The 24023-nt window shown below is 33.4% G+C and overlaps 1 protein-coding gene across 1 annotated transcript; it reads left to right on the top strand.

The window, feature by feature from the left end:
• The first annotated feature begins 451 nt into the window (after window positions 1-451).
• Window positions 452-22969, top strand: LOC133191701 (adenylosuccinate synthetase-like). Its single transcript, XM_061327438.1, has 13 exons — window positions 452-689; window positions 3186-3288; window positions 4519-4632; window positions 6772-6829; window positions 7203-7248; window positions 7437-7498; window positions 7832-7913; window positions 13163-13286; window positions 14979-15133; window positions 16649-16773; window positions 18065-18165; window positions 20925-21074; window positions 22423-22969. Exons 1-13 carry the CDS (start codon window positions 456-458, stop codon window positions 22473-22475), a joined length of 1407 nt encoding a protein of 468 aa, XP_061183422.1. The 5' UTR covers window positions 452-455; the 3' UTR covers window positions 22476-22969.
• Window positions 22970-24023: the final 1054 nt, after the last annotated feature.

Below are 24023 nucleotides of genomic sequence, written 5' to 3'. Positions count from 1 at the left end.
CTAGTTTAATTTTATTTTTTGCTTCAAAACATTTTTTTTTTAATTTTCTTTAGATACCCAGTGAATGTATTCAAATCATGCAACGATGCTGTGCCAAAATATCAATGTGATATTAATAAAGATTATATTTTATCTTTGATTGTTTTATTCATTAATATTCAATAAGGCTGTTCAAGGATATTTCTACGTGTAATGCCTCCAGCGCACGTAGGTTTCACAGAAATTGGCAATTAAAAAAAAAAAACAAATCAAAGTTTGTATTCTGGTTTGCTTTTACTTTTAGCAACTAAAAAATGTATTCTATAGGAATAAACATATATGTACGTCTTCCTCTACAAAATCAATTTTCTGTCTTGCACATTTTTTATAATTACGATTGTATGTGAAATTTATAGCGAACGACTTAGCAAAATCGGAACGCATCATTTGGCGCTATTTTACCTTGCCATGCGCACATGATTGTTGTCAGTTTGGATACACAACACGAATCTATTTCTTTGCGCTCTATACCTTGTAACAAAATCAAAAACATGGCATTGCCAGTAAATGGCTGTGTACCCCTTAAGAAACCTAGACTAGCACCCACAAACCCTGTTACTGTTGTCCTGGGATCACAATGGGGTGATGAAGGGAAAGGAAAAATTGTTGACATGATTGCTGCTAATGCCGACATTTGCTGCCGCTGTCAGGTGTGTATTTCCGTGTTTACGTTTGTTTTGAACATTTTTTGTATTATTTGCTTTCAGTTATGTTGCAGAATTATCAGAAAAAAATGTTTTTCATCACTGTGTGATTTTAGAGTTACTGTATACTGTGTGTATTGTTAACCTTGGCCGACCTTCCATGCATTTGATTTAGGGTGAATTTCAAAACTTGATATTTGGAAATCTTACGACGTGGAAACTTTTACCCCAATACTGAAAATTATTGAAAACTTCTCAAAATTTGTGAAAATTATTGTTATGAATATCACATATATAAAAACAAAAACATCATTCCATGATATCATAAATGGAAAGATAATTGTGTTAAGAAAGTATAGTTTGATTCATTTGGAATACACAGATTTCAAATAGTTTTTACTTCATTGTTTGTGTTGCATGCTTTCCTTTGAATGAAACTATATTCATGGGTTTCACAAATACCATGAATGTCATTTTTACGTGCTAGATATGTTTTACAGCACAAGATCAAGATGTGTGTACATGTGTGTAGGTGTTGGCATCGTGGTTGCCTATTGTGTTAAGTTAGTGAAGTAGAATAATGCTGTGAGCAATTAATGGAACAAGTGGCAATAATTAGTGACATCTGTATAATATAGGGTATATGAATGTGTATACTACTGTAGCACTTCAGGTTTTATTCAGATACCCCATAACCATTCTAAAAATATACTTCAGTAATACTGATAATCATAAATGTTTCCAGAAAATGTTAAGATATGTTTCTTGAATCATGAATTAGTGAATATTCTTGTGTGGTTTAATTGTGCCTAAAAACTTTTGCTTTTGCATATCTCTGCAGTAGTCATAAGGTTAATCAGGGGTTAATCAATGCTCAGCTTTTACTTCTGGTATTGGTAAATGGTATAATTTTCTTTTTTGCAAATAAGGAAAACAATACTATTTTAGATTTCAAAAAATTCCCAATTAAACATAACATTTAATTTGAATATCTTTATTTATGACTTTCCCTTTTTTGTCCAATTGCAGTTTAACTGACCTGCCTTCTTTGTCATCTGTATGCTTTATGAAAAAAATATATTTAGAAACATTTACAAGCTTCAAAATAATATTGATCATCAGTATGGTAGGTAAGCCTGTTATACAGTGAGAACTATTCCTTGAAGAGAATTAGAGAGAAAGATTACTTTTGTTATTTCATATTTTATTGTCTGAAAAAAAAAAATAAAAAAAAAAATTGGGGGGGGGATATCTTGATAGAGGCCTAGAAATGACCCCAAAATTACTCTCAAAATGACATTTTTCTCCATTTGGTAAAAATTTCCCGAGGGACATGCCCCCAGACCCCCTAGTACATGTATATTTGTGCCTTCAGCACACATTTCCCTCCTTCAGCTCTCATTTTTCAACTTTTATGTGATAAAGGTAGTAAAATAAATTTTGTCAAGTTGATCCTCTCAATTCTGAAATATTTCCAAGAACTTTTGCCAACTTTGGTCAAAACTAAAGTCAAGAGAATTTTATTCTCTTGTTACAATTCTAGGGTTAAAAAGATGTTAAACCATAAATCCAAACTTTGATATAAACATGACCCTTTTCAACCAGGAAATGTGTTAGATAATTACCGGTACTAGTAATAACTTTAAGTGTACTGTAGTTAGAGGAAAGTTCTGTACAGACTGAAATATAAATTTACCATATATCTTTAATCATTGAAAATTAGAAAAATTACATAAAAGAAGAAAATAATTATTTTTTATGAGTTCTATTATTTATAATTTGTAAAAATATATTCATAAAATATATTTAGAAAGTCCCTCAGACTTGTGTGATTTCTAATTGCTAAGTGGAATCCAGAATAAGCTAGCCCCAGGCACCGGACTTCAGCGATTTTTGAATCCCAGAATTAGTCCTACTTTTAAAGTAGTATTTATATGAATTTACCAGTAGTGTGTATAGAATATACAACAAATTTGAATGAATGCCAGTTTTCTAGCAACAAGGTCCATGTAAGTTGATTGGTGTGTTATAAACAGCAAGCTTTTTATTTATTGTGGGTTACTTAGGTCAAACTTCATAGTACTTGAAAGAACATTGCACTGAATTGTGTGTAAATATGGTAATCAGTTGATGTTAGTGCATGCAGAAACATGTATTCTCTTGTATTTGCTATGCCTGCATTTATGCTAAATTGAAATTATATTAAACATGCAGCTTACCAAAGAAAAGTTTGCCTATAGCTGTAATCTTAAATTCAGAATTTTAAAATGCTTTTAAGTTCTGAATTTGAACAATTTGATATTAAAAGTTAAGACATAACTTTACCATAGAAGATTTTATGCTTCATATGCTATTATCTTATAAATAGCAAATCTTAAATTACCATACAATGCTGAAAATAAAATTTCTGGGTAAAAAATGTTTTGGTTAACTGTTATGGAGCATAAAGTTTGTAGCTTGAAGTTATTATCATCATCGCTTATTTATTTATTTTGGTTGAAGGGAGGTAACAATGCTGGTCACACTGTAGTTGTTGGTGAAAAAGCCTATGATTTCCACCTACTGCCGAGCGGTATAGTCAACAAGAAATGCACAGCTGTTATAGGTCTGTATATATATATATATATATAAATATATATTTTAAATATATATGTACTTTAGAGTATGGTAGGCTAGTGATATATATTACAATAGTCACCTACTATCGAAAAATTGTCACTCAAGGCAGCAGATCAGTGACAATACGTTCTATTTCCACTTCTTAGTGCGCTCTTTTGTGAAAAAGTCGGAAAATGTACGAATCTTGCGGGATTTCTGGGACAAATGTAACATAAACATATAAACAATATGTTGAATGTCGATGAACAAATCCTAAGAAAATGCAAATGAAATATTTTACTGTTGTGGACTTTATATACATCAAGAGTAGGAATGAAAACGATATCAATTTATATCTGTTGTTGATTGTATGTATCTATTTATCGTATGGTACATCTGAATACAATACACATGCCTTGGAAATGTCATATTTTTTATTAATGGATGATAAATTTAGGGTTCTCGCTCTCTTACATATGTCTTTTAGTTCTCCTATTCTTTAATTGGAATGACAAATACATTTAACATTTAAAATTGGATTGAGATTGGCATGTTTTGTATTATCCGCAACACCATGCTGTCCCAGTCAGACGACCAAATGCGCCTCTAATTTTGAAGAGTTCACTAATGGAAATACGTATTGATAGAAATTTTTTAACATTGATGGTTGCTGAATATTCCCAAAATATTTTTTTTACCAAACAAGTTTATCATTTAAGCTTGTAAAGGGAGATAACTCTATTTCTCATGCAACTTTCCAACTGTGATAAGAATTTGGTGTGATTTTTTTTTTCATTAAAGAGGATATATATATATATATATATATATATATATATATATATATATATATATATATATATATATATATATATATATATGTATATATGTATATATGTATCTTTTACTCAGAATGAATATTAATGTATAACTTTATTAAATGAAAGTTCAATCTATCAGTTACTTAAATTAAGTGTATGCTGCCTCTTCAATTTAATAATTTGATAGTAATTTTTTTAAAAATAAATTTGCAGTCACAAGATTTTATTGTTCGTTGACTACAAAGCTTATGATGATCCTATAGAATTTTGAAGCATTTTATTTATTATATTTTAGGTAAAGAAAACAAATAATGAATAGACTGTTTTAAAAAGTTTTTAACACAATTTAAATCAAAGTATTTATTCAGTGTATTCATTGGATATCTTTTTATCACAGGCATGTATTTATTTGTTGTCAGGAAATGGGGTCGTGGTACATCTGCCAAATTTGTTTGAGGAAATTGAAAAGAATGTTGAGAAAGGAATGGAGGGTTGGCAGGAAAGACTTTTGATCTCAAACCGAGCTCACTTAGGTACTGTATGCCTTCCTAACAAATATGTCACAATGTATGCCTTGTAGTCATGTGGAGCATTAGAGAAATCCTTGACATGTCGTAGGTATATAAATTTTTCGTACAGTTTTCTCAGTGGATACGCCACATGTTAAACCCATTCACAGCAATAATTATTTGCAGATGGATGCATTGTTCTCTTTGAATCCTTGACATACAGCCTCAAACAACCATTTTTCGTGATTCAGAATGGAACATTTTTGTGTTTTAGATGGGCTACAGTGTAGTCCATTCCTACTTTTTAAAAGGACAGTTACAGAGTAGTAAGAAACTTGATAAAATACTTTAAGATGTTTGACATCACATACTAGAAAAAGAGAAAAATTTGTAGTAAATGAATCTACAGCACTTGACCCAGATTTGTGAATGGTAAAATAAAAGATAAATTTTATGCTATTTTTACAGTGTATTTACTAGTTCTGGATGGTTTTCTTAGTATCTTGAGATATACAGTGGAGCCTGGTTAATCAGAACACCAATAATTAGATGTTTTACCTTCCAGACAAAATTTATAGAGAACTATTTATATTTATGTATACCAAGTATGTTTCTGTAATCTGGACACTTCATTTATCCGGAGAATTTGCTTTGGATTAAACCGTCCAGATTAACAAGGGATGACTATTTACAGTTGAACTTCGGTATCTTGAACACTGATATCTCGAATACCATGGATATGTTGAAGTGATTTGGAAGTCCCGAGCACTTATTCTTTAAGTATTTTATGTTCGATGTCTCGAATCCTCAGATATCTCAAACTTTTTTCTTGGTCCCATTGAGGTCGAGATAACGAGGTTTGACTGTATGAATGACACTAGAATCTGTAAATGCAGGATTTGGTACGTTTCTCCTAGGGGTACAAGACATTATCCAACTATATTTAACAAATCCTTGCAATTTCCAATGTATATAACTGGCTTCCTTGATGTGAAGGCCACAGATACAATATAGGGATTTGTGTTCATGAATTATAAATGTCCCTTTAATCAAAAAAAGATTTGTGACCTTGTATATATATTTTTTAATCAAGGAGATTGATTAGGATGATTGGTCTATCAATATTTGATTGATTTACAGTAATTTAGTCATGGTTTATTTTGACTTTGAAAAAGATGGTATGATATTTCAGAAAAGTCAAAGGGTTTGACAGGAAACCGGTGATTTACTGGAAATGAAAATGTTCTGAAATTTGTTTATTTTGTGTTTTTTAAACTAATATCTTTTTTATACTACCTGTTTTATACTTCCTGCCCTTTTTAGTGCTTTCTTAAGGCTTTTTCAAACTTTAATTTGGGAAACAATGCTGACTTAATTTCATATTTTCTATGGGAACCTGATTATGGAACAAATTAAACTTGAATTTAGACTTGTTGCCTTTACTCTTAGCTGTATGAACCCATGAAGACATTATCAGTAAATAGATTAGAAAGACGCTGTTGTGCATTTTGCTGTAATAAATATTATATTGATTAGGTCTGTATAATTTACGTGATTTAATTTCAATGCAAATTTTTTTCAGTATTAGAGTTTGTGCAGTGGAATGGGGATGTCTTTTCCCCAAAGGAGAAAATAGCAGACAAAATAGGATGGGATTCTTTAACAATGATCTTTCCTAAAACTCTTCAGATGGGGTTGGAAATTGTTAAATCTTTATAGATCTATGCATTGTTAATTAATGTAGTGAAAATCCAAATTTGTTTAAACCTTGACCCCCAGGGTTTGATGGGACCATGAAATGGATCCAAAGTTTTATATAGAAATATATTACACACTGTTAAGCCTAGAATCATTAAATTTTTGCATTTGGGTGTCTTTGGGAGAAAAAGTGTTCCTTTGTGCAACTAATGTAAATCATATATAATTTTATAATTTTAAAGCTAGGCATAATGCGGTTAGGTTTAAATTTTAAAACAGATATTGGACCCAAAATCATGAAACAGCTGATGAAATCTCGGATGAATTACATGGTGTGTTGCAACCAGAAATTGATAATTGATGACCTGACTTACCACTATGAAATCATGTGCTAGGTGTTGGTGCTTTTTATTTTGAAAAACTGAAAATGGAAAATTGGTTAATGACTGTGTTTTTTGTTTTTAGTGTTTGATGTTCATCAGATGGTGGATGGCCTACAGGAAACTGGAAGGGGCAAGAACATGTATGTAATGATTTTTGTTTAACTGATTAGGATGTTATCTTCTACAATGGCAGAGTGCTATTTCATTAGAAGGAATTTAATGCATATATAAATATCACAACACTGAAAAAAAAAATATGAACATGAGAAAAGAAACATATTATAGGTGAAAACCCTATGGATGCAGGTGAAGTTGATGCAGAAGTAATCAAAGAGAAGTATTATTTACAAAGAACTTGTCAAAATTATATTAAAAGATGAATAAAACACCTTCACTACAAGATTAGGTTTACATATTTCATGCAAATATATACAAGTTATATATTTATTGGCAGGTTATACTCTGGTGTGTTGCTAGTAGGTTAATAATCCTGAAAAAACTTTTTTTAAACAGAATTGGAACAACTAAGAAAGGAATTGGTCCAGCTTATTCCTCTAAGGTATGCAAAATCTGTTGTTGATTCTAAAAGAATCAGTGGGAAATGTGGAAAGAAATTACTTTAAAAATCTAAAACTGATAACTTGTCTTGGTATACAGATGATCATGGAAAAATTAAAGACTTTTGCTTTTTGCTTTGGAAGTTAACCTGCATTTGAAAATACACTCACAGTATTTGATTTTTGTCAGGCAACTCGTAATGGTCTACGTGTTGGTGATCTTGTCGGTGACTTCTCTCTATTTACAGAAAAGTAAGTAGTGGTCAATTTCCTATATCTATTCCTAAATTTTATTCTGTGTTTCCAAAATGCTTGAATTTCTTTTCATTACAGTAGCTTAAGGATATTTCAAGGTAAAGGGAAGTGAATGAATTGCATGTGTTAAGATGTGAAAATATTTTACAGATTAATTCTTCACATAGACTTCTGTGTGAAGGCTTTGCCAAGTCCCTTAACAGAAGGTCTGTTCACACCAAAGAAATAAAAAATAAGCATCTCTAGCACAGTATTAAACTCTTTTATAATTTTTTATTTTGTTTAGAAATAAGTAGAAAAATAATGTGGACATGTTCAACTCTATTGCAGATTCAGGAAGTTAATAGACTACTACAAGAGCCATCATCAGGATTTAGAAGTGGATGTTAACAAGGAACTTGAGAGGTATAAGGTAAATAAAGTAACTTCCTTATGTGTACAGTAACCATGTGTTTATTCTTAGCTTAGCTTGTAAATGCCATCTAAGTCTGCTGATATATGTACTCATCCACAAATAATTAGATGTAAAATGTTTAAATATTTTGATACTTAAGAACCTTCTAGGATTATCGCTATGAGCTGACATATTTGCACTAATACTTGGTTATTGGGTAAAAAAAAAAATCAATTATTTAACGGTTTCTAGGGATGCGCAATATTAGTCATGCTTCAGCTTCTGTATCTGACCTGCATTTTCTGGATGAGTGACTGGTTAAAAATTATTCCCAAGTAACTATATGCCCTTTGATAACCAAACTTCCATGGATGATGCATCTAGGGATGCACACCACCAGATCTGCTCTGACCTACCTTTTCCAGATGATTGAATAGTTGAAAGTTTTCAGAGCAAGTCCATTACCAGAGCTCCAGATAAGGTGCGTATTTGCAGAAATATGCATTGAATTTTTCAAAATACGCATAAAAATTAAAACAGGGCGTACAATTACGCATTAGCAGTCATAAATAAGCATTACACTATGAAAATACTGCGTAAGATGGATTCAATGATACAAGTACGATTTAATTAAGGTCAGCTCAGTGTTTGAATTTTTTGATTTATAAGCGTATTCGGAATAACCTAGGCTGAATTCCAGTTGGGGAGAAAGATTTGAAGATTAAATACTCATTCTTTGTCTGAAATATATCAGATTTCCAATGTTCATATAACATCCAAATTTTCATTCTTGATACGTACAAGTCGATATTGTCAAAATTACGCAAAACACGCATGGTGTCTAATTTATCCTTTGTCATTGCTAAACATTTCTTGTATATCTACCATTTTCTGTAGCAGTAATATCATCTAAAGTTCGATGACAACCTTTATTAATTGTATAAAAATAATTGCTTCTTTGCTTTCCACATGATCCTGTGCTATAAGTAGCGCAAGCAACTTTTAATGCAGACGGGGAGTAACTCTAAAACTTTTACGTGTACCTCGATCGATGCCAACATTTCTATAGCAAAACATCGTATATAATTTTGATTTAAAAAAACAAACAAAATGGAAAACAATGGGGCTGGATATTTTGAGAGGGGCATGTATGGATGAGAATCTAAAGATTAATTTTTTCTGGCCAAAGGAAGGATATTTTTCTAGGTAACTCTTGCTACGGTCAATATAGGCCTTAATCTTAAATGGATTTTTGTGTGCCCGTGGTAACTTTGCCTACCGTATGGTCTTTCTGGTGAAAAAAAAAACGAAATGTTTGTCAGTTGTAGCTAAAAGCTGACAAAATTTTTAAAATTTCATTAACCTAATTGATAAATGCAGAAACTGTCCTTTTTTTACATTCCTCTTTTAAAACACACTTATTTTGATAACAAGCTAAAAATCACATTAGATGTCAAAAGAGCAATAGATTAACAAAATACTTTTTGATTATTTTGCTGAAAAACAAAATCTGCATTGATTTGAAAATCAGGGAGTAAATACACTTTGAGGTAAAAAATTATCTGGAGCTCTGCATTACCAAGTCATTGATTTTTCTACACCGAATTTAGGTCCGAATATTAGCCCTTTCCCCTGTCAAAAATTACCAAGTTTTTCCCAATTTAAGTTGCCTTTTTCCCAAAATAAAACCATGATGAAAAATAAAGACAATCATTGACAACTTTCAAAGATTTAAAAAAAAAAAAAAGGAAAGTTATAAAATTTAATGTACATGTAGAACTGTGTCTAATTTGTTATTTTATCAGCAATAAATTGAATAAATGATGTTAAAATTACTTATATTTGTCATTTTACCTGTAAATTAAAGTTAACTACAATCTTATTGATTTTTCCCAAGTTGGCACAAATGTCGATGATTTTTCCCAGTTGTAAAGGCCCAGGCCCCTTTTAAAATATGTAGAAAAATCACTGCATGTAACTTTAAGTCCTATCCAAACTAATATTACATGGATGTTGCAAATATGGATGCACATTACTAGAATATTCATTAAATGTGAGACTTTGCCTTACTTCTTAATAATATTGTCAGGGTGGGCTTTGTAATCTATGATTATCTGTTTTTTAATGGTGGTGCTCTTAATAGATTTTAGGGTTTATTTATTCATCAAATTTTTGTTGCTTCGAGGAATTATGCCTTGCAGGAATTGTATGCAGTCTTTTCCATTTTCAAAGCATATTTACCAATCACTATAAATCATGGTTCTGTATTATACATGTACATGTATATGTCCACATGGAAAATACATAGGAACAGGGGTCCAAATTAACTTTTATGACTACTAGCATATTTCTACTTGCAAACTTGACGTTTCACTAGCATTTTTCCATTTTCTGTGCTACTTGATCATTTCTGTGATAAAAAAAAACAAGAGGCCCAAGGGCCTTAAAGGTCACCTGAGTATAATACAACAATTTACTATATGTTCACATTCACTATATGATCTATATAGCCCCGCCCTAGCACCAGAACCCCTGACCCTGGGGCTATGAATTTCACAATTTTGGTAGAGTCACCCTTGCTTATCATAGCTATGTATTTAATTTGTTTAAATAATACCCAGGAGTAGAGAAGAAGATTTTCAAAGAAATAATGCACTTTCACTTTATGATCTATATAGCCTCGCCCTAACACCAGAACCCCTGACCCGGGGGCTATGAATTTCACAATTTTGGTAGAGTCACTCTTGCTTATCATAACTATGTATTTAATTTCTTTCAATAATACCCAGGAGCAGAGAAGAAGATTTTCAAAGAAATAATACACTTTCACTATATGACCTATATAGTCCCACCCTAGCACCAGAACCCCTGACCCTGGGGTCATGAATTTCACAATTTTGGTAGAGTCACTCTTGCTTATCATAACTATGTATTCATTTTGTTTCAATAATACCCAGGAGTAGAGAAGAAGATTTTCAAAGAAATAATACACTTTCACTATATGATCTATATAGCCTCGCCCTAACACCAGAACCACTGACCCTGGGGCTATGAATTTCACAATTTTTGTAGAGTCACTCTTGCTTATCATAACTATGTATTTAATTTGTTTAAATAATACCCAGGAGTAGAGAAGAAGATTTTCAAAGAAATAATACACTTTCACTATATGACCTATCTAGTCCCACCCTAGCACCAGAACCCCTGACCCTGGGGTCATGAATTTCACAATTTTGGTAGAGTCACTCTTGCTTATCATAACTATGTATTCAATTTCTTTCAATAATACCCAGGAGTAGAGAAGAAGATTTTTTAAGAAATAATGCACTTTTACTATATGTTCTATATAGCCCCGCCCTAGCACCAGAACCCCTGACCCTGGGGCTATGAATTTCACAATTTTTGTAGAGTCACTCTTGCTTATCATAACTATGTATTCAATTTCTTTCAATAATACCCAGGAGTAGAGAAGAAGATTTTCAAAGAAATAATACACTTTCACTATATGATCTATATAGCCTCGCCCTAGCACCAGAACCCCTGACCCTGGGGTCATGAATTTCACAATTTTGGTAGAGTCACTCTTGCTTATCATAACTATGTATTCATTTTGTTTCAATAATACCCAGGAGTAGAGAAGAAGATTTTCAAAGAAATAATACACTTTCACTATATGATCTATATAGCCCCACCCTAGCACCAGAAAACCTGACCCTGGGGCTATGAATTTCACAATTTTGGTAGAGTCACCCTTGCTTATCATAACTATGTATTCAATTTGTTTCAATAATACCCAGGAGTAGAGAAGAAGATTTTCAAAGAAATAATGCACTTTCACTATATGATCTATATAGCCCCGCCCTAGCACCAGAACCCCTGACCCTGGGGCCATGAATTTCATAATTTTGGTAGAGGGCTCAATGCTTATTACAATCATGCCAACAGTTTGACTGCTTGATGTCCAGGAGTAAAGAAGAAGATTTTTAAAGATTGCATTAATTTTGATGGTTTTGGCCCCACCCCTCAGGCCCCAGGGGGGCAGGGGCCACAAATTTCACAATTTTTGTTCCCCTTCACCCATAGATGCTATATGCCAAAATTGGTTGAAATTGGTTTGCTGGTTCCAGAGAAGAGGCTGAAAATATTCAAAAGTTTACGACCGACGAACGACGCACGACGACGGACGAAAAGAGATAGCAATAGGTCACCTGAGTGACTCAGGTGACCTAAAAATACAACAGACTTTATTCAATCTTTTTTATGTCTCAAAGACTCTCCATCCATAAAAAAAAGGAGCATAAACATTATTGTCTATTAGATGATAGAAAATCTTTTCAATGAACCTATCGTATACATGTACAAGAAAAAAAAAAATCAAATATGATAAATATTGTATACAGTCGTTTCTTATGGACATTATAGGTAAACTTTTTTTTTTCGCCAGATTTTGATAGAAAAAAAGGTTAATTTCCCAATATTCTAAACAATTTTGAAAATCGGCAACATTATGCTGAAGCCATAGACGTGGCCTTACTTACTATGTTTATTTTCCGTGTTTATTTTCATGACCTGGCGCATGAAAATTACAAGTATCAATTGTTTCTTTTCTTAAAAAAGGCATGATAGACATGCCACACATGTATTCAGAGTCAACTGTGCAGATGTATTTATGTCATTCTGTAAAGCGTTTAAGTGCACAAGACAAAGTTAGTGTAAAATTTAGGACCAAAGCCAAAAAACCTGCAAATTCTGAAAAAGATCATTGTTTTATTTTACTTGCTAAATTTTGCGATGAATCTTCTATATCAACTGGCAGTTTTGATTTTTCACTCACATTTAGCGAGTATTTCCTTTTAATTTTGACCCCTGTAGGGAAAAACATTCTTCCTTGCAAAGTAACAAAAAGAAACACTTTAAACAAAGATTTATTTAGAAAAAAAATGTTTAAAAGAATTAATATATAATATGGTATAAACTGTCAAAGTTGCCACTATCCTATCAATTATCGGTAACAAAAAACATTCCAATGATGACAATTTTTTGATTGTCATGGAGTATTGTTGAATCACTATTTTGTTGTGAAGAAAACTATCATGATGTACAATTATGTAAGATTGGTTTAAACCTTGCTATATGAAAATACTAGTGACTTTGTTGTTTTTCTTATTGGATGTAGATTTGAGTTGAAAGTGTCACTGTGTCACAGCAAAACTTAACTTTTTTTAACAGTACACACAACAGGCTAAGTCTTGTTATTTGCATTCCAGGTATTGCGCAACAAAGTCAAACCATTTGTGAGGGATACAATTCCAATTCTGTCCAAGGCCATCAAGGATGGGAAAACAATACTCGTTGAAGGAGCCCAGTCTAATGTTCTAGACATAGACTTTGGTATGACAGTGTACAATTATAGTGAATAGAAAATAAAACACAGAAGCATTAATTTTGAAGGTCCTATCAGTGCAGACATGTAGCATCATGTTTCAAAGTTGAAAATGGGGTGGGTGGGATTACAGACAAGCAAAAGAAAGGAATCCTCAAATAACCAAACAAGAAGTACAACAATAAAAAAAATCTGGATAATATGCAACATTTTTACAAGGATTTTTTTTCCACACACTTATTCACACTGTGTGCAATACGTTCTATTTCCACTAAGGAAGAGTTATACTTCTTAGTGTGCTGATTGTGAAAAAGTCGGAAAATGTACGAATCTCGCGGGATTCCTGGGACAAACGTGACATAAACGTAAACAATATGTTGAATGTCGATGAACAGTTCCTAAGAAAATGCAAATGAAATATTTTATTGTTGTGGACTTTATATACATCAAGAGTAGGAATGACAACGATATCAATTTATATCTATTGTTGATCGTGTGTATCTATTTATCGTATGGTACATCTAAATACAGTACACATGCCTCGGAAATGTCGTATTTTTTATTAATGGATGATAAATTTAGGGTTCTCGCTCTCTTACATATGTCTTTTAGTTCTTCTATTCTTTAACTGGAATGACAAATACATTTAACATTTAAAATTGGATTGAGATTGGCATGTTTTGTATTATCCGCCACGCCATGCTGTCCCAGTCAGACAACCAAACGCGCCTCTAATTTTGAAGAGTTCACTAATGGAAATAGAACGTATTGATGATGTTATTCAAAAATATGAAACATAAAGATAAAAATGTCATGTACATGTACAAACATTTATTCTAATGATAAAAAATTTCCTCATCTCTAAAGCCTTGTATGTTTCCTTTTTTGCTCTACTGGTCAGAGACCAGAAGAGCTTATGTCTGTCTGTGTGTAAACAATTTTTTAAAATGCTACTCCTCCTACAGTTTCGGTCTGATTACACTAAGACACACAATTCTATATATCGGTTTTTAGATTTTGATGAACAGTGTTGCCATAACATAGTTACTGGAAATAGACATTTCTGTGAAATACATTCAAAATGCTACTCCTCTTACAGTTTTGGTCTGATTTCAGTATCACTTGGCACACAAGTAGATTTCACCAGTATACATAATTGTCTTTATCTTTTTTTTTTTAATTTGGTGAGCAATGTTGCCATGGGTACTAAAAATAGAAATTTCTGTAAAATTCTTTCAAAAGGCCACTCATCTTATAGTTTTAGTCTGATTGCAATAAATTTTCCACAAAAAGAGACTAAACCAAGGATCATTATTCTATTTATTGTTGTTGCCAAGTTTCAAGTCCAAGTGGAACTTTTCCTTTGTTATAAGAACAAACCAGTAGAGCTACAGTCTCATCAGAGAATTCTTTCTCTATAATATAACACTTCTCTCTTTGTCCCATCAAGGACTGGTAATTGTTTCCAATGTTTTCTTTTGAACATATACTTTTTAATAATCATTATCAGTAAGTTCATAATGTCATAGTTTTTGCAGTTTTGAAAGCCTCCTTGTGAGACCCCTAAATAAATGTTACTAGTAATTTATACTTTTTGTCAACTCTTCCAGTGATTACAAATTGTCCATCAATTCTTTCTGTCAAATAAATTTTTACTGTAGTAAGCAGTGTGTTTGTAACATTATATTCTTTCCTAACAGGACTTTACCCATATGTGACATCTTCTAACTGCAGCGTAGGAGGGGTGTGTACCGGCCTAGGAATCCCACCCCACTGTCTTGGTGACATTGTGGGTGTGGTCAAAGCTTACCTCACGAGGGTGGGCAGTGGAGGATTTCCCACAGAACTCAACAATGTAACTTTTAATTATTTTTCTTCAAAAGAGTGATGAAAGCATAGCTTTGTAATAGTAGTTTAGAGTTTGAGGGTATTTGAAGAAGTATACATTTGTTTGCTATTGTAAAGTGATTTTAGCTCACCTGAGCCGAAGGCTCAAGTGAGCTTTTCTGATCACATTTTGTCCGCCGTCCGTCTGTCCGTCTGTCTGTCTGTCCGTCCGTCTGTAAACTTTTCACATTTTTGACTTCTTCTTAAGAACCACTGGGCCAATTTTGACCAAACTTGGTACAAAGCATCCTTGGTTGAAGGGGAATTCAAATTGTTAAAATGAAGGGCCAAGTCCCCTCACAAGGGGAGATAATCAAGAGAAGACAAAAATAGGGTGGGGTCATTAAAAAATCTTCTTCTCAAGAACCACAGGGCCAGTAAAGCTGAAACTTATATGGAAGCATCCTGGGGTAGTGTAGATTCTAAATTGTTCAAATCATGACCCCCGGGGGTAGGGCGGGGCCACAATGTGGAATCAATGTTTTACATAGAAATATATAGGAAAAATCTTTAAAAATCTTCTTCTCAAGAACCACTGGGCCAGAGAAGCTGAAACTTATGTGGAAGCATCCTGGGGTAGTGTAGATTTTAAATTATTCAAATCATGACCCCCGGGGTAGGGCGGGGCCACAATAGGGAATCCAAGTTTTACATTGAAATATATAGGAAAAATCTTTAAAATCTTCTTCTCAAGAACCACTGGACCTTAAAAGCTGAAACTTATGTGGAAGCATGCTGGGGTAGTGTAGATTCCAAATTGTTCAAATCATGACCCCCGGGGGTTGGGCGGGGCCACAATAGGGAATCCAAGTTTTACATTGAAATCTATAGGAAAAATCTTTAAAAATCTTCTTCTCAAGAACCACTGGGCCAGAAATGCTGAAACTTATGTGGAAGCATGCTGGGGTAGTGTAGATTCTAAGTTGTTCAAATCATGACCCCCGGGGGTTGGGCGGGGCCACAATAGGGAATCCCAAGTTTTACATTGAAATATATAGGAAAAATTTTAAAAATCTTCTTATCAAGAACCACTCGGCCAGATAAGTTGAAACTTACTTGGAAGCATCCTGGGGTAGTGTAGATTCCAACTGTTCAAATCATGACCCCTGGGGATAGGGCGGGGCCACAATAAGTACTACGGGGGGGGGGGGGGGGGGGAATCAGGTGAAAAACAGCAAGGCCAAAGTTACTCAGGTGAGCGCTGTGGCCCATGGGCCTCTTGTTTGATTATTAGTTGATCTGTACACATTGAAAATCTGTTTAATCTTTAATGTAGAATGGATAATTAAAGGTCATTTCTTTCCCTTCCATATTTAAAAGTTTTTTTTTTTTTTTAAAAAAAAAATACTGTTCGTATGAAAGATAATGTATTTTCAAATTCTATTGGTGTAAAATTAAGATTATTCTGGAAGTATTACTTTGTATCTTGGTAGGTATGTACTGAAGTAGTCTGTGATTAATATGTTGATCCTCCATTTTTCAGGAAGTGGGTGAGAAACTGGTAAACATTGGCCATGAGTATGGAGTGACAACAGGAAGGAAAAGAAGAGTAGGGTGGTTGGATATAGTGATGTTACGTTACTCCAACATGATCAATGGATTTACTCAGTAAGTAGTCAGGCCAAACAAAATTATATGTTAGTTTCCTGCAATATGCTGTAAAAAATAAGTCATTAGGTAGGTTTTAGCTCACCTGAGCTGAACGCTCAAGTCAGCTTTTCTGATCGAAATTTGTCCGTTGTCTGTCGTTGTTGTTGTTGTCGTCGTAAACTTTTCAGATTTTCATCTTCTTTTTGAGAACCACTGGGCCAATTTCAACCAAACTTGCCACAAAGTATCCTTGGGTAAAGGGGATTCAAGTTTATTCAAATGAAGGGCAACGCCTTCTTCTAAGGGGAGATAATTATGAATTTGTGAAAAATTAATGGCATCATTTAAAAATCTTCTCAAGAACTACTGTGCTTGAAAATATGAAACTTATGTGGAATCATTGTGAGGTAGTGTGGATTCAAGTTTGTTCAAATCATGACCCCTGGGGGTAGAGTGGGGCCACCCTAGGGCAATCAAAGTTTTACATAGGACCACATAGGTAAAAATCTTTAAAAATCTTCTTCTCAAGAACAGCAAAGCCATGATTGGTCATATTTATATTGAAGCATCCTCAGGTAGTGTAGATTCAAGTTTGTTTAAATCATGACCCCCAGTGGTAGGGTGGGGCCACAATGGGCAATCAAATTTCTACATAGGAATACATAGGGAAAATCTTTAAAATTCTTCAAATTCTTCTCAAGAACAGCAAAGCCATGATTGGTCTTAATAACATTAAAGCTTCCTCAGGTAATGAAGATTTCAATTTGTTCAAATCATGACCCCCAGGAGAATAGAGGGGCCATAACAGGGGATCATAGTTATACAAAGGAACGAAAGCATCCTTAAGAAGTGTATATACAAGTAAAATCATAACCCCCCATCCCCCCCCCCCCCCCCCCCCCCAGACCACTTTTATATTCAAACTGTTCAATAATGGGCTGATTTCTGCTTTTTTTCCTAGCCAAAGTGCTCAGATGAGCCATGTGGCCCCTGGGCCTTTTGTTTATTTCCCCCCTTTCATTATTTATCTATTAATAAGTTAACATAATTTACATCCATGTTATTTTCATTGTTTTATTCTGTCATGAAAACAGGCAATATAAAACTGCCAAAAATGAAGACTTCATATTATTCTTCAATATCATTTTATCTTTCTGAGACCGATTTCCAAATTATGACTGAAGTTTTTGTTGCTTTAGGAGTTCAAAATAATATAGGGTCAATAGGGATGATGTAGGCATCAACATGTCTCAATGGAAAGTAGAATTTAGCAACAGAAACTTAATAAACATCATTTATATTTTTACAGTCTGGCAATAACAAAGCTGGATGTGTTAGATGACTTTGATGAAGTGAAAATAGGTATAGCATATGAACTAGATGGAGTAAAAAATTACGACAGTTTTCCAGGTAAGTTGTGGATGTAGAAATTGATAAATATTTTATTATTAAATTACATGAACAGTAAACATGCATATAGCAAAGTGATTTATATACTCCGTACATGGCTTTAAAATCTATTGTAAACTTAATGGAAATTACGAAGTACAGGTAAACTTCGGTATCTCGACATCGGATATGTCGACAACCTGGGATATGTCGACGTCCGTCCGCGGTCCTGGCAGTATTTACTATATAAATGATTTGCAAAAACTCTGATATGTCGACCTCGGTAATCTCGACAACCCTGGTTATCTCGACGTATATTCACAGTCCCAAGAGCAAAATTTACCTGGTATATGTCGACATCGGCAATTTTCTGCTCCACTGAACCTAACTGTTTGTCAGATAGGGTCGCTCGTCACGCACGGATGGCTCCGGGTATCTCGACGTCAAAAATTTACACCTTTCACAACCATGTTTTGACTGCACGCTGCTTAATTAATTCTATAGACTGTGTTTGTAGGTGAATCCAAAGCCCCCCTCGGCGTCTTTGAGACGTTAATTGCTTAATGTTCAGCTTGGGTAATATCACTGATAAATCTACACGATTCTGCTTAAATTTACAGGTGTTTATTTATGTCGAAACCTAACATAAATTTTAAAATTGAAAAAGATAACTAAATTACAAAGAATAATAAACATAGTGAATAAATTCAAACTAAAGATTGTTCTAATAATATTTCGTAGTTAAAATGCATTCAACAGGAAATAATCCGATTAACGACACGATTAACCGAATCATCCGTAATTCATGCATCTGTAATATCACTACGTTAGTTTAGATACACAGATCTCTTAAAAAATTAATATTAATGCACATTCTTCCTGAATGAAATAAGAAAAAAAATTAATTACGCATTTAATATGTTTTCGTATCTCGGATGTCGACTTTATCATGTTTTGTACGGTTCGGTTCGAAGTTTATAGAGCGCATTTCGTATCCTGTTCTGACAAAAAAGCAAGTAACACGCGAATGCTGAATGGAAAACTACAAAAATTTAGAACGATTTCGATAAAGAGAAAGAACAGGTTTTATAAATAAGATTTTTAAAAATAACATCTTAGATTTTTTTTTATAAAAATAGAGGGATTGCTGAAATAAGTTGACCTACAGTCTATATTGAAGTCATGTACGTATCATTATGCAGTGAAATCTTGGACGTCAATTCTCAACTCTGATATCTCGACACCTCGGATATCTCGACATTTTCCGATGGTCCCGTCGATGTCGAGATAACGAAGTTTACCTGTATGTTCATAACGAAGCAAAATCAACCATTCCTAATACTTCATAAGCATGTTTTACTCTACTTTTGGAAGGTATCTCTCATTTTGATAAACTGTGAAATCACTAATTTTCATCGGGGATTAATTTTCGTTTTCGTGGTATAAAGAGACCCACAAATCACATCCTCCTCGAAATGTTAAAATTCCATATTACAGATATTTCGCCTTTATCCATGAGATCAAATCCCCTCGAACCAATCATTTTTCACCAAACTATGAAATTTTGACCCCTCGAAAATAAGTGATTTTATGGTACTTGAAAACTTGTCAGAATTTTAGAGGATGATGTTTTTTCCATCAAATATGCTTGACTAAATATCAAGATTGAATTCTCTGTCTAGAACTTGATAAGTCAATATGAATTGTCCATTTTAGAAGTTCGTGTAACTGCACATCGGCATAAAAAAATTGGAAAGGAAATGAGTAATGTGTTAGGTATTGCCTATACATACAGGTGACTCGAGATCTCTCTAAGTTCAAGGGACTGCAAGAAAAGTTCGAGGGATCGAGGGGTTCGAGAGATAGAAAGTGAATGAAATCTGGAATTTTCAGTTCCAATCATCATTGTTCTACTATTATGAATACCGGAAGTATATGTTGATAATGTCATTGCACGTTTTCATTCGTATTTTACAGATATAATTCCCTTGATTTCAACAACAATGATCATATTTTGGATAAATAAAAAGATCTTTTTAAGTTTTAGTATTTATTTGTTCCCATTTCATGATTACATGAAACCTGAATAGCGATCGTCGGTGTGGCTACCCCACGGGCTTGATCGGGTCTTTCACCAGATTTCTCGTATTAAATAGGTATTTAGTTCTTGAGATAGGATTTCTCATGCAATGTTTGTCGTACTGGGATTATGTTGACTCTTAATAAAACTCCATAATTTATGGAAAATTATTGACACGTTTATTAAATTATTTTCTAAAAGTTATCGTCTCGCTGTCAAGTCGAAATAAGTTGTGAAGCATTCCGTTTATAATTTACCAATCATAACTAATTAATTATATCAACACTCGGATGCTCACAGGAGTAGTGTCATCTATGTAAACACCCAATTAACGCCTCCATGCCAGTCCCAGGCGTTTACCATTATCCTGGTAAGTCCAAGCTGCATTAATTTTACGCTTGATTGGCGTGTACACACGCGCAATCAAAACTTTGAGAGATAGAGAGTAAAAACCAATGAAATGTGTGTAACGGGACCCAGGTCTTGGTTCGAGAGATAGAGAACTTCGAGAGATCGGAAGTTCAAGAGATCATAAGTAAATTTGCGTAGTTATATAGAGGAAAAAAAGGGGACCGTAGGTTCACTTCGAGAGATCGAGAACTTCGAGAGATCGGAGTTCGAGCCATCGAGAGTCACCTGTAGATTTTTTGTAACACTTTGCACATTAAGTAGAAAATTAATTTTCCTGATGTAATTATAGCTCTGGATGAAGATCTCTGCAGAGTAAAGGTGGAATATTTGACATTACCAGGGTGGAAAGTAACCACAGCCGGAGCTCGAAATTTCTCAGATCTACCTCAGAATGCACAGAATTATATACACAAGGTCGAGGAGTTGGTCGGAGTGCCAGGTATGTTATTCATACAGTTATAAGGACATCTCTAAATGTGTTGATTACACCTCATGCAAACGAAGTTTAGGGGGCATGTTAGAATCACCATGTCCGTCTTTTTGTAGACATATTTCGTCTGAAGTTTATCTCGGAAACTCTGTAATACTTTTTGTAAAACTTGTAGAATTAATAAAATTCCATTTAAACTTGTGCACCTGGCATTTACAGGTGAAAAAAAAATACTGTTTTAGGATTTTATTCTTCATACCTTCATTGACAGGAATAAGAGCAATGACATTCTTGTCTCATAGTTGATTTTAATAATAGCTTGTGACGCAGAGGTGTTTCTTGACTCTACCAAGGTCATTTTGGAAAGGTCAACAGGTACAAGACATATTACTGTTCTAGAGACATTTTTGAAATGGAGAAACATTTAAACTGATACTAGAGACAAGGTTGTTTGTAACTTGAGGATCTATCGTGACATTAACCCGAGGTTATTTGGACAAGTTCAAGGTCACTGACTTTAGAAATGTGAAATTCTTGTTTTAGCCATTATTGTGAAGTAGCGAAAAACATTAGTACATTACATATATATTTGGGGTAAAGGTTGCTTGTAACCAGAAGGTGTGTAACTACCCTGGTCATTTAGACAAGGCCTCTGGATGTTAAACATAATTTTGTACTGAAGTCAAGATCATACTTACCCTCCTCAGGGTTAATTTTGATCATAGGATATGTTTTGGCCCTGAACAATTTAGACAATATCCAGGTCACCGAATTCAGAAGTGACGTTTTAATGCTTGGACTGTGGAAGGTGTTATTTTTTGTTCCCAACACAGAGATAACGGTTAAATAAACACTTTCAACCAATATGTCTCAGCAAGATTAAGGCCATTGGACTTTGCCATATTATTTTTTAGCAAGATGGCAGTGATTTTTAAGCAGGGCTCTCGATTGTCTAAATTGGGGTCATTCAAGGGCCCCATTCCCAATTCAAAAGGGTATCTTTTTTCCAATTGAATGTGTTAATTTTCCCCAATGGTCATTTCTCAAAAAAATTCAAGAAAAAGTTGGATATATATGATAATTAAATTTTGTATTCATACTCCTCTGTATTGCAAACAAAAATATATAACAGACCAGAAACCCAATATATATCATGATTTTAAAGTATAATAGTTATCTGAAAATTTCCCAAAAGGTTGCTATTTATTCCAATATTTATGGCCCTGGCCCCATTCCCAGAAAGTGGTGTGAGCTACTTTCAACTTAGCCCCATGGGGGTAATAGGACAGTTCTGGTTTATTTGAAATTTCATTTGTAATGGCATATACTAAAACATAATTTTGTCTATTTTTTTCAGTGAAGTGGATTGGAGTTGGGCAATCCAGAGACTCTGTCATTGAAGTCTGTTAACATCACTCCATGGATTTGGCCATTGAAGGGGAAAACATGGAAATCTTTTGAAATTATAGAAATCCACACCTGTATCTTTACATAACTATCTCTATACTAAGTGGTGGTGGAATTTTCCCTGACTTTGTAAATAAACAATTCCAATTAATCATGTTTTAATTGACAGTCTGTGATCATCAAATTGATATTGTTTTTAAATAATGGTAAAAAGAACACTTGTAATGTGTTTTAATGATTTTTTTTTTAATTTTAAATGTGAAAATATTTAAGGCATATAAATTTGTGTTATTGGATGTTAGTCATTGGGTAACAGACATGTTCTGATCAATGTCTCTTTGTAATCAGATCTGAGGGTGTTGCTTCATTGTGTTCATATAATTTTTCCTGTGTTGTAAAACCAATTCCAACATTCAAACAGCTGTGTGTGTTCATAAATCAGACTTTTAGAGCAAGTTTTAAAATTGTTTTTTAATGTTTTTATAGGGCATAATGGTAGTAGAAAAGAAGTAGGCACTAAATAATTTCATTTAGTAATACTCATGTGACTAAACTTGTGTATAAAAAAGAATTTTCCAGACAGATCCTATCTGAAAACACAATTTTTGAAGTCGCAACAATACAGTGTTGATATTGAAATTTTCTGTTCGATTTTTGTGTATTTCTTTTTATATAATAATAATTTCGTGTTGATGAAAACTGCTGGATCAAGGAACATGTATATGCTATATTTTTTAACAAGTAAATTTTTGCACTATTTGCTCAACTACATGTTCTTCAAAGGAAAGTGTATAGAACATATTTCCTGATTTTATCTCTTAATAACTCTGCTTTTAATTTTACATCATGCTACATATTGATACTGTATCGAATTGCATTTTTTCCTACAACATTTGATAGAGGAATCTCCTACATACTATATTCATCCTTTAGAAGTCACTGATAGCAATTGATTAAGTTTAGGAATTTCTTACTGGTAAATTTTTCCAGTGTTTTTCTTCTTTTAATGATGAAATATTTTATACTTTGAATTTGCTTCCTAAAATTAATAAAACTTGTCTGCTACTTTGTGATGATTGTGCAAATTACACTTAATAAAAGGCCATGTTGAAGTATACTCCTATTTAGTTAATAAACTTTTTAAATTACTGGAGTTTTTTGCCATTTGTACCAAGAGTTACCATGGTGGCCTTACTCCTCTTCAACTCTCTTCCTACAAGTTTTTCTTGCTAGATTTTTCTTCGGTCTTCAAAATTCAGCATCATACAATATTTTTATATAAATGCACAGGGCTATTTGCCTAATATTCATTAGACCATGACTAAATTCAATTGTATTCATGACCATTCATTCATCTTTATGATGGTATTTTTGTTTTATGTCCCAAACTTATGCAGAGTTGGCGTATCTTTTAGATTATTTGAACCTAAGCTTGCATAGGGATTAATTTTAAAGCTTAAGTCAGCTATATGAATTATAATCAATACTGTGTATTTTGTATCTGTTTGCAGTGTTGATGTTGTTCAAGACGTTGTTGAAATATATCTTTAT

Source organism: Saccostrea echinata, unplaced genomic scaffold (assembly GCF_033153115.1).
Source record: "Saccostrea echinata isolate AGI-Se365-2 ecotype Australia unplaced genomic scaffold, CSIRO_AGI_Sech_v1 ptg000024l, whole genome shotgun sequence".
NCBI classification, from domain to species: Eukaryota; Metazoa; Mollusca; class Bivalvia; order Ostreida; family Ostreidae; genus Saccostrea; species Saccostrea echinata.
This window is presented reverse-complemented; position numbering and strand designations above follow the sequence as displayed.

What these genes read in the sequence shown, in the direction of transcription:
- LOC133191701 (XM_061327438.1), top strand. Translation starts at nt 456, where the DNA reads ATGATTGTTGTCAGTTTGGATACACAACACGAATCTATTTCTTTGCGC. An exon ending in TTCTCTCTATTTACAGAAAA is followed by an intron (nt 7,499 to 7,831) that starts GTAAGTAGTGGT and finishes ACTCTATTGCAG; the next exon opens with ATTCAGGAAGTTAATAGACT. An exon ending in AAATTACGACAGTTTTCCAG is followed by an intron (nt 18,166 to 20,924) that starts GTAAGTTGTGGA and finishes ATGTAATTATAG; the next exon opens with CTCTGGATGAAGATCTCTGC.